The following is an 11,800-nucleotide window of genomic DNA, read 5'->3' as shown; positions in this document are numbered from 1 at the left end:
CCTCCCCCGTTAGCCAGGACTGCTGGTAGATAGATCATGGAAAGTGGCTTGGTCATCATGGACAGCCGGAGTGTGCTGTCACGTTCTTCTGCTACGTGGGTGTATTTCTCATGTCTCTGGTTTGATTTTGTTATTTGGCTTTGTTAATTTGTTAATCAACGTAGCCTGACCCTTGCCGTATGGGTAGCGGTGTTACCATCTTCCCACTGTGTAACAGCCATAAGAGAGGGCGTGTTCTTCCCCCTTCAAACCCCCCCTTCTAAGAGGAAAGAAGAAATTCGGGGTTTTTTTAAGGTGACCTTCACCTGCAGCTGTGGCTGGGTTGTTGTTGGGGTTTTATACCCAAATGTCACATGCTCTGTAAGGATCCCCTCTCTGAGATTCTTAGATGAGGGATAGTGGCCACGCCTGCAGGTCAGTCAAAGAGGGCTGTGTCTGAGGAAAGAATTAGATGCCATAAAACCCAGTTCTCTTAACGGCCCGTTGTTTTTCATTGTTACGGTGAAGCTTCCTTCCCACGGAATCACGTGTTTACTAAAGGAACCTTTGTAAAGCAGCTTAGTTCTGTTTCTTTCAGGCTCTCAGATTCTTTTGAAGGCTTTGGAGTAAAACTCTTGAAGATAAAGGAAGATAAAGTAGTAGGTGATCAGTAGTATAAAGTTAATGAAAAACGCTTTACTTTTAGAAGCAGTTGCTGTTGTTTGCCTTCACAGGTGCTGTTTGAAGTTGGTTGGTAGAGAGGAATAGCCTAGGACTGGACTAATGAACTCTTGTTCCCTTCAGGCAAGCTTGTCCGCCATTCGGGGGGAGCTGAAGCAATTGGCAGAAGATGCCAGGGAGATGCCAGGCTCACCTGATGCAAAATCTGTCATCTTGGGGACGGGAAAGGAAACTTCAGACGCAGAGTACGATGAAAAATACCCTCTACTCATGCCAAAGGGACTGGTACTGACCTTAAAGCCCCTGGCCAATCGATTCTCTAGGAGAGCATGGAGGAGGCAGAGGTCTTCGGCTCTGAAGCCTGTCCTCATTCGACCGAGTCCTTGTCTGCAGCCCAGTTCCAACACTGTTAACATCCAGAAAACTGTGAAGTTGTCCCAGCCAGAAGCTCCTCCCAGCAAAGTTATGGTTCAGATTCCTCGGCTAATCCAGCCAGCTACAGTTGTGCAGACTGTGCCCGCAGTGCAGCCCTTGAGTGTTCCAGCAGTGGTAGGGAGTGGGGATGGCTTGGAATTTCCAAATGTGCTCTCCACTTCACACTCGGACTCCAGACAAGCTTTCTCTGCTGCCGTACCGCCAGCTCTAGTGTCCTCAAATCCAGTAACTTTACAGCCAAAACTGATGTTGCCAGCTTTGGCCGGAGCAAAAATACGCAAACCTTGTGTTCGTAAAGGTTACCAAAAGAGGAGAGGGGCAAAGTCTGCCCCACTGATAAAGGCTTCACCTTTGATTCAGCCATCTCCTGTCATCCTCACTGTGCCTGCTGCCACAGTGAAAGTGGTTAATATAGGCAACGGCTGCAATATGATTCAGCCCATCAATACAGCAGTTGGCAGAGGCACTCAGGCTATTCCGGTTACAACCTTACTGGTAAATCCATCCACTTTCCCATGTCCATTAAATCAGCCTCTAGTGACTTCTTCAATCCCTTCACTGATAGTCTCTCCTAACCCTGTTGGTCTTTCTGCATCATCTGTTAGTGAGAATGAAGAACAGCTGAATCTAGTTCCTTCCTGCCCTGCTGGAAACAACAAAAATACCTATCCCACGGCGGAGCCCAAGGTCGAGTCCCCTGAGCTGTACGTTTCATGCTCCGCTGTCTCCCCCAAGAAGGACTGTAGTACAAATCCTGCCTCTTCAAATAACGGCGGTCAGGAAAAGGTAACTAAGAGCGACTGCTGTAGCTGGACAGTGGTGGGAGACAAGAATGCTTCAGAGCCGTTGTCCGTGGAGCTCCTGCCTCATTTAGAAGATCCAGATGAAACAGTGAAAATTGAGCCTGAAGATTCAAATGATGCTACCAAGGAAGTAAATGCAGTACAGAAGAGGGATCATTTATGTGGGGAAGTGAAGGAGGAATTCATGCTGGATCTTGGCCAGGAGCTGAACATGGAGGCTGCATGTTCATGCTCACACGACCTGAAAGAAGCTAAAAAGGAGCATCCTTTGTGTGATGAGAAGGGAGAAGAGCAGCGACGGGCTTTGCAGTCCTCTCCCCATGGTGTACAGCAGATGGATGCGGGTGGTGTTGCTGGACCACAACTAAGCAGTGAGTCCCCAAAGAATCTTCCTTATACAGCAGACATTGAGGCAGAATTTAGTAGTCCACTAGGAAGACCAGAGGACTCGTCCAGTGTAGATGGCCATTCTGTGGGGACACCAGCTGGCCCTGAAGCTGGAGGAGAGAGAGAAGGACAAGACGACGATGATGATGATGACTTCGATGATTTTACACAAGATGAGGATGAAGAAATGTCATCAGCCTCAGAAGAATCTATTCTTTCAGTGCCAGAACTTCAGGTAAAAGCAAGCAACGCTTTAAAAAACTTGCTAATGACAAATGTCAGTGTCCTGAAACATGCTGGTGGTGTCAGGGCAGATCAGAGTTGGAATCCAGTGGGAAAGCTGGACTGTTGACTATGTAACAGCACAGTATTGTGCTCTTTTACAGAGAAATTGGATGCTGCTTTTTTCTGAAAGGGTTTTAAGTTCTAGCTAAAGGAATAACTTGCAAATGAGCAGATATTGCTCAGTTGTAAGGACTTCCTCAGCTGGGGCTGTTCTTGAATAAGATCTCCTTTTCAGCGAAAACTATTTTCCGGGTCACAGTTCCAGCAAGCCTTTAAGAACTAAGATGTTCATTAAGGAATCCTGTCGAACTTAAAGCTTTTCTAAGTGGCAGATACTGAAATTTAATTTTGTGCATGATACGAGAATAGGCTGTTCTGAGTGTTCTTGAATCCTGTTCCCTCGGCAGAATCCTCCAGCTGGTCAGATGTTGATCTGCTAAGTTGCCTGTTAGAATTACGATGGAGAGAGCTAGTTGCTGAATGACACTAAAACAGTAAAAAACAATATGTGACCTTTTTTTGTTGTTGCTTTCTCAGGAGACAATGGAAAAACTAACTTGGCTTGCAACAGAGAGACGTTTAAGCCAAGAGGGAGATTCTGAAGAAGACAATTCCCAGGAAGAGAACTCTGAGCCTGAGGAAGAGGAGGAGGAGGAAGGGGAGGGAATAGAGAGTTTACAGAAGGATGATGAACTGTGTGGCGATATATCAGAGGAACCCAAATCTGCCTTCACGCTGACAAAGACGGCTCCGCAGGTGCCGGCCCACAGGATGCCGGCAGGTAAGTTCTGTGGGTTTCTTTTGACACAGAGCGTGGGGAAACGGAGCTGCTCTCTGCGTGAAGAGCAGCACCGTGGGGCAGCTGTATCTGGATCGAATCTCACTCAGTGTACCGGAGCTCAGTGATGCTTTCCAGGTGGAAACTAAATTTTGCAACAGGCACGGCTGTGTAAAAACAGTTCTCACCGTAGAAGCCCTTGTGTGTGTGCATGAATGTCTGTAGTTGTAGTAACGTGTTTGTTTCAAAAGTCTGTACACAGAAGATTGGTGGTTTGTGTCAGCTAACACACAATATCTCTACAGGAACAATATTCAATAGTCAAACCTTTGCTAAATTGAATTTTGTGCTACGAGTTCATGTTGGGGAAAGAAAGTAAATGAACACAACGATACCTGAAGAGAACCTAGCAAGCAGCAGATGAATTTGAGCAGCGAACTTTGAGGTGGACCTCAGCCCATTAGACCAACAGGTTCCTAATCAAAAGACATAAAAATAGCAAAGTAGCAACTCTTAGTAAGCGATTTCATTCCCTGTTAAGTGACACCAGATATTTATCTGGGATGTTAACTCTTTTCACTGAAGTAAAAGCTAGAAGAACCGTGTGCAGGGGTTAGCAGCCAGCGCTGATGCTCCCAGTGTATCTTTGTTCACCCACTATGATTTTCTGCCCCTGCTATGCAGGAGATGTGTCTGTTAGCAGATGTTAGGGGACTGCTAGCTGGGTAACAGCTAGGATGGGCTTGTTGCTGTATCCAGAGATTTTTCTCCTGTCAGATGCTATAAAAATAAGCAGCCGATTTAAAATACGTTAGCCAGCCCGACTGATGAACAGTGCGTTGCTCATGTGCTTACAGGAGAACGTAAACAGGTAACTCATCACTAACTCTGAAAACATACTTTTCTGTTGCAATATTGACCTGGAAGAGCAGTTCTCCGCCAGCGCAGGGAACGCAGGGAGATCACCTGCCCAGATTGCTTTGTGCTTCCTCGCAGGAGAAAACATGAAAGCCCCTGGGAAGAGCAGGAGCTCCCACAGAACGAGAAATAAGAGGGGACGGGCTCGTGCTAGCAAAGATACGTCGAAGCTGCTCCTCTTGTATGATGAAGACATTCTGGAGAGAGATCCACTGCGGGAACAGAAGGATCTGGCATTTGCCCAAGCCTACCTAAGCAGGGTAAGGCAGAGCAGCCTGTAACCAGGAAGAGGAGCATTGGACATCCACGTCCTCTAACAGCGTTTGTGCCTGAGCCACGTAACTGCCAGTTCTGACTGGGCATACTGGATCTGCTTGGGATGGCGTTACCTTTCCTCGTAACACCCCATGTTTCTCGACCTATGAGTTTTCTCACTTCTGCTCTTCCTCTTCCCTCCCGTGTCCCGCTCGGGGATGCGGGGATGAGTGCGTGGCTGGGGGGTGCCTTGCTGCTGGCTGCAGTTCATCCACAACATTGGGCCTCTTTTAGTTTCTGAGTTTCAGAGTCTTGGATTTGATTCCCTTCTCTCTTGTGAGCAGTTCAAATTTACCTTTAAGGAAGAGACTTGGTTGGCTCAATAACATTGGAAGCACCGAGTAAATTCTGAGTAGCAAGATATCAGAGATTACTAAATGAACTTTTTTCTTCCTGGATGTTATGTGGTCCTGTACAGGTGTGTTTCTCTTTCCAGGTACGTGAAGCCTTGCAGCATGTTCCTGGAAAGTATGAAGACTTTCTTCGTGTTATCTATGAGTTTGAGATTAGCACGGACAAGCGAACAGCTGTGGATCTCTATTCCACGTTACAGAAGCTGTTGCATGACTGGCCACAGCTGCTCACAGACTTTGCTGCCTTTCTTTTACCAGAACAAGCTTTGGAGTGTGGACTGGTAGGTGGAATGAAGGGAGACCAGATCTTAAGCAGACAGTGTGAATGCTTGTGGGGGTGAACAAATAAGGAATTCTTCTAGGGCAAGAAAGGTAAAGAGCTGGAAAATCACTCGCATACCTTGCTGGTTTATTAATCAGAATTGAAAGGTCTCGTGTTTAAGTCTCGTGCTAAGTATTTCTGTGGAGAATCGGCCTTTCCCAGTTAGTCACAGAACCTGACCACAGAGACTGTGCACATACAGTACGTGGAATGGTTCCTTGTCTCACAAATCAGCCTTCTGCTTTGTAAGGTAGAGGTTTTCTCCTGTTACATGCTTTCTGGATTTTCCTATCTTACGTGCGGAGGGTTGAGGCAAAACTACAGCTCACCTAGTAGTCAACGTCTTGTTTCCCTTCCCCCGCCTCTTCCCAGTTCTGCAATGGGTGTTGATACACATGGAAAACAAATAGCAAGACAGGCATTTTTTAGCTTTTTTAACCCCACTGGAGACACTTGGAAATGTATTCTTGAACAGGAGAGGTGAATGTTTTTCTTTTGGTCAGTTTGAAGAGCAGCAAGCATTTGAAAAAAGCCGCAAGTTCCTCAGGCAGCTGGAGATTTGTTTTGCTGAAAATCCTGCCCATCATCAAAAGATCATCAAAGTTCTGCAGAGTTGTGCTGACTGCCTCCCCCAGGAGATTACAGAGGTAATGAGGCATCCAGGTACCTCCTTTCTCTCCAGGCCCCCAGGAATGCAGTTAGCTGGCCTGCCTCGCTGCTCCCCTGTGCTGCATCTTGAGACCGCAAGAGTTTATCAAGTGCTATCTCCCTCTGTGAGGCTTTACAATTACCTGGCCTGTACGTCTCATCTCTCCTCCCTCCACCTTGCTTTTATCATCTTGCAGGTGGAATTTTAGCTTAGTGCCTCCTACAGAGTCTGCCGAGAGTTTTGGAGGGGTATTTCTATGCCGATGTGATAGCTGGATGTGAAATGATCTCAGAATATTAATGAAATAGTACCAATACGAGCATAAACTTTGCATGTTGGGGGTCTAAAAAGCATTGACGTTCCACTTGCATTGAGAAATCCTTCTGAGAAGAATGTGACAACGTGGAATGAAACACTCATTTTCTCTCTTGCAGCTGAAGACCCAAATGTGGCAGCTCTTGAAAGGACATGACCACCTGCAGGACGAGTTCTCCATTTTCTTTGATCACTTACGGCCCTCAGCCAGCCGCATGGGAGATTTTGAGGAGATCAACTGGACAGAAGAGAAGGAATATGAGGTGGAGCAATCTTTTCCCCAAGGCCAGAAAAGATAAAAGCAGAGATAGGAGACATGCTTGAACTTGAAGAACTCGAACTGAGGCTGGGAGAGAGAGAAGCAGTAGGGTGGGATAGCTGTCAGTGCACTGAAGCAAACTTCAGATTTTTTTTATAGCATTTATGTCTCTTGTAACATAAATCAAACTTGTAACGTCCTGGAACTGAGCTCAATAATCAGAAATTCATAGACTCATCTGGTTGGAAGAGACCTTAATCTTGTAACATAAATCAAACTTGTAACGTCCTGGAACTGAGCTCAATAATCAGAAATTCATAGAATCATCTGGTTGGAAGAGACCTTAAAGATCATCGAGTCCAACCGTTACCCCTGTACTGCCAGGGTCCCTACACCATGTCCCTCAGCACCAGATCCACACGGTTCTTAAACACTTCCAGGGATGGGGACTCTACCACCTCCCCGGGCAGCCTGTTCCAATGCTTAATAACCCTCTCTGTAAAGAAATTTTTCCTAATATCCAACCTGAACCTCCCCTGGCGCAACTTATGGCCATTCCCCCTCGTCCTGTCATTCTTAATATGGGAGAAGAGACCGACCCCCACCTCCCTACAACTTCCCTTCAGGTAATTGTAGAGAGCAATAAGGTCCCCCCTGAGCCTCCTCTTCTCCAGACTAAGCAGTCCCAGCTGTTTCATGGGGAAAACGAAGTTTGGTCTGCCGAAGAGCTATCATGATAGAGCAGTTTTTGCGTGTTTCTTTTTTGTAGTTTGATGGGTTTGAAGAGGTGTCTTTGCCAGATGTAGAAGAGGAGGATGAACCGCCCAAGATGCACGCAGCCTCAAAAAACAAGAAGCGCAAAGAGATTGGAGGCCCCAACAATGACAAGGTGGGCCTGGGGTGTCTCACGTAGCTGGACGCTGAGCAAATGCCCATGAGGGTAAACGTGTCTTACCAAGAGGCATGACAACAGCCTCAAAAGATGTGAAGAAAGGGGGTTGAAATGTTTCCATGGTGCTTCGCTTGCTAGCAGGGTAGCCACTTGGTTCTCCCCGGGCGTGCACAGAGTCCGCTCAGCCCTTCCTGGCTCCCTCTGGGTTAACCTTCCCCTGACTGTCCTCTTTGTGTACCCTGCACGTTTGTCAGCTGCAGTATGTCTGTTTCCAGGAGGTCGAGTGGGTAGATGGGATGAAGGAATGTTCATGCTCCTGCCATGAAGGGAGTAGCGATCTCAAGCTAAAGAAAAGCAAAAGGAGGACCTGCAGCCATTGTAGTAGTAAGGTTAGTTGATAGGCCGAGTCCCTGGAGTGGTGAGTGGAAAGGCGAGTCCTGCCAAGAGTCCCCCTGTTGTCATGATCTGTCCAGCCTCAGGCCTCATGTCTTCAAAATGATGTGTTGAGGAAGAAAGTAAATCCCAAGGTGACCAGGTGTGTGCCTCTCCGGAGCTGACTGCACTGCCTGGCCTTCCACTCTCTTACTCCTGCTCACCTTCCACTGCCCCTCCTTGCTCTGCCAACTTCTTTAAGAATAAGCTTTTTTTGGGGGGTGGAAGATGCTTGTGTGGCCGCAATGCGAAAAGAACTGTGTTGGTTCAGCTTTCTAAATGCAAACATATTGCCAGACTGAAGCCTGTGTCAGGGGCGAGGAATCCTTCGGAAGCGAAGGCTGAGGCGATAGGTTTGTGCTGATACACCCCAGCTGTAATTGTGTGCCTATATATTCATTTGCAGGTGTGCGAAAACAAATTTTATAAAAGTAAAGATTCTCAAGAGCTGACCTCAAGCCTTGTTCATCAAGAATCAAGTCCTCGGCCTGAAGGGAGGGACCCTGGAATGTCCAAGGAACCTGCAGAAGAGAGCCTGGAGAACAGAGACGAGGGAGAGGATGTCCAGAGCAGAACAAAACCCATCTCTCGGAAAGCAGACTCTCTGGCTTCAGGTGTGTGAAACTCGTGTGCACAGACAGGTCTCCAGAGTGGTTCCCCCCAATGGAAATAGGTATAGGACTTTCTCGTGCAAATTTATGGAGATATTGAGAACTTTTTCAGTTTTTTTCCTTGTGTTCATCCAGCTGGGATGCCCGAAGCACACGCACATCCAGAGCATTCCCTTCCTGGCTGGAGAAGAACTCTCCCTTGTCAGAACGGTTGTGCCGGTGCAGCTTCTCTTGCTAGCCTGCTCGTTCGGTTCCCGGGACTATCAGCCCACGATACTGCGGGGGTTTCTTCCCGGTTTTCATTTTAGCAGAGCAATTCAAAATCACGATCTCTCTAATCTTCCTTTACATGGTCTCCTTCCAGTGACTTGTTTTCCTTCAGTCTGGTACAGACGAAGGGAAACACGGTCACTGCAGGATGAACAACCTGAAGGAGATCTCTTCCCTCCCTGTTACTGTGACTGTTGGAGACGGGTTTGAGGTGGTGGTTTCAGTGTAACGCTGCCTGCTGTCTGCTTTATAGTGGCTTTGTAAACAGGGCACCAAGAGCAGGAGCGTCTGTTGCCCTTGAGAATTCTGCTCTGGCCAGTGCACTTCAGCTTTTTCACGTGTGCAGCAGCTGGCTGCAGTAACCTGCAAAGGTAAAAAAGCTTGACTGCAGAAGTACAGGGTGGAGAAGCTGCAGATAGGAAGCTGCTCCCAGACTGTGTCCTTACCTACAGCATTATGCTCTAGAATAATTAAGAAAAATAGTAAATCTTGTAAGTAAGGAAGTAAATAAATAAAGCCCCTAGAAGTTTTTCTTCCTAACAGTCTCAACTTGTTCCTTATCAGGATCTCACCTGGAAGGAAAGATTGTCCCCGGCAGACACGCGTCTTCTGCCAAACCCGCACTGCCCGATAAGCAGGTCGGAGAAGCGGGTGTCGGTGCGGTGGTGAATGCTGCGGAGGACGGTGTCTCTTCTGTCACTGGCCCCAGATGGACACATCTACAAAAAGCTACTTCAAAACTACCTCAAGAAACCGAAGAGTGCCCTTGCACCGAGGGAGGCGAGAGTGAGGGACTAAACCAGCAACACCAAGGAACAGCAGACGCTTCCCCTGGGCGGAGCAGAGACCTGCCGCTGTCTTCTCGTTCTGCTGCTGTAAAGGGTTTGACGGGACTTAGTTCCTCTTCTGGAAGGAGTTTGCGTCAGCCTGAAGGGCTTCAGTGTGGCTCATCAGAAGAGCTCCCTGTCTGTGGACGTGCTTCAGAATCAGGTGTGAAAGACTTTGAGGGAGCACCTTTGCCTCTGGAAGGAAAACCTGAAGCAAAGCAGGGTTGGATAACACCAGGTAGAAAACCAGCACTGGGTAAGCGCTGCAGCTCACAGTCCCCCGATAGCTGCACTCTGGAAGATGAGACAGGCTGCACTGGAGGTTTTCCTGAGAGCAGAGGAAAGTCAAATGCAAACAACTGCTTCCAGGTGCGTCAGCATTCTGAGCAGCTAGAACACAGAGCGGTCGCTGCCTCTCTGGGCCAGAAGGAGGAGGAGCAGCAACAGCAGCGAGTCGCAGAAGCAACTGTGTGTGCCAAGAACAGCAAAGTCAGCTCGACTGGGGAGAAGGTTGTCCTCTGGACCAGGTACCTCTGCCTGAACCGTGTCTCCCATCCTTCCTGCATTCAGTATGTGGCTTCACAGGACGAGTAGCCTTCGTTGTATTCCCGTTTCCTAGAGTCTTCTGCCCCCTCCTTTTGAATATTCCTGCCTTGTTTCCTCGATAACCACAGTCCACCATAGCTGCCACCCTGGGCCTACGGGAAATAGTCTGCTCAAGGCTGTGTAACTGTTGTAGTACTTCAGGCTGGGAAAGAGTATTTTTCTCCTTCAAAAAGCTTAAAAACAGGCAAAACGTGTCTCTGCTCAGAGATGTGTCTTGTGGTGGGCGGTGGCAGTACCAGTAAAGGAACGAGGCTCTGCTGGACTTGCTCTGCAGTTGTTCTTGCCTGGGAACGGGCCTCTTGCGCTCGTGGGGGTTGACGTGTGTCGACGCCCAGCTTTGGCCGCTCTCACAGCTCTTGTACTGTTTTGTAGGGAGGCTGACAGAGTCATCCTCACCACCTGCCAGGAGAAAGGAGCCCATCTGGAAACCTTCCAGGCCATCTCGCAGAAACTGGGCAACAAGACTGCTAGTGAGGTGAGGGGCTGCGTCCGTTACAGCGAACGGGGACGGGGGTGGAAGGGAAGGTGGAGGTTTGCTGTAGCCTTAAGTCTCCCAAACTTTAATTTGATGCTGCATCAGAGGAAAGTAATCCCAACTGCAAATAAAAACCCAAACCAACCCCGATCTGTTCTGGTGGAGCCAGAAGTCATGACTACAGGGTCCTTTTTACCACATTCCATCGATACTCTGTATCTTCCGTTTGGTACCAGAACTGTTTCAGCCACTCCCCCTCGGGTCTCCAGCCTCCTAGGCCAATACAAGGGATCTGTCGGGTTTTGTCTTCACCTTCCCCATGTCACTGGCCAGGAGTCTTCCCTGACGGCAAGTCAGTAGAATGTAACTTCTTCCAAAGAAAACAGAACCCAGTGCTCTTCCATTTCTCTCTCCCTTGTGATTGAATCGTGCATGAAAAGCGATTGTGTGAGTTGGATTTTAACACAAAAGCACAAACACTTTCCTGAACTTTGTAACAGGAAGTTTCCACTTCACTCTAGCTTTTAGGTCACTAGTCATCTTGGCTTTCCCTTGTTCTTCAGGTATCGCACAGGTTCAGAGAGCTGATGAGGCTGTTCCATACCTCCTGTGATGGGAGCTCTGAGGATGAGGAGGACGCAACTAGTACCAGTAACACAGACCAGTTGTCAGATAAAGATCTTCTGCTTTCTGAGGAAGAACCTGATGACTAAGGTTTGTCTGGTCAATGACCTACTGACTGTGTCACCAGGAGGAGTTGTGAGCCCGTTTGCTGCTAGACAGGTGCTGTGGGTAAAGAACAGGCGTTTGCACAGGTACTCCAGATAGCACCTTTTTTTGTTCGCTTTCCTGCTCCACTTCTGACAAGCTGCACTTAGCTCCATCTGGATGAAACTAACGGAGTGAAGGAAGGTGTCAGGGTGGCAACATCCTCTGGAGCCTGGAGAGCTTCCGCCCCAGGATGACAGAAGCGCTGCCTGTGGCCAGTGACCTCGCGCGCTGGTGCAGCCCGCTCCATCCCCCGCCTCGGGGAAGGACCTGTAGATACTGTATCATACGGTCTCTGTTTCCGTGTGGAACACACATGATTTTTTGTAAGTTTTCCCTGTGTTGATTGTATGTGGGAAAGTTACACTGCAAATTCTGTATTTATTGTGTGGTCTTATTCTAACATGCAGAGCAAAGACACTTTGCAAAGATGTAAAAAA

General features: G+C 48.1%; 1 protein-coding gene across 1 annotated transcript; it reads left to right on the top strand.

Annotated features, from left to right (window-relative positions):
- Window positions 1-783: 783 nt before the first annotated feature.
- On the top strand, window positions 784-11,305 carry GON4L (gon-4-like (C. elegans); the record flags this gene model as incomplete). Its single annotated transcript, XM_010137293.1, has 12 exons — window positions 784-2,520; window positions 3,108-3,351; window positions 4,345-4,526; window positions 5,018-5,215; window positions 5,760-5,903; window positions 6,340-6,483; window positions 7,249-7,368; window positions 7,647-7,760; window positions 8,210-8,417; window positions 9,249-10,038; window positions 10,490-10,592; window positions 11,156-11,305. Coding segments are annotated over 12 exons (4,134 nt in total), but the record flags the coding sequence as incomplete, so codon positions are not given.
- Window positions 11,306-11,800: the final 495 nt, after the last annotated feature.

This window comes from Buceros rhinoceros, unplaced genomic scaffold, assembly GCF_000710305.1.
Source record: "Buceros rhinoceros silvestris isolate BGI_N320 unplaced genomic scaffold, ASM71030v1 scaffold27095, whole genome shotgun sequence".
Lineage (NCBI taxonomy): Eukaryota > Metazoa > Chordata > Aves > Bucerotiformes > Bucerotidae > Buceros > Buceros rhinoceros.
The sequence above is the reverse complement of the archived record's forward strand: the minus strand, read 5'-3'. Positions and strand labels throughout refer to the sequence as shown.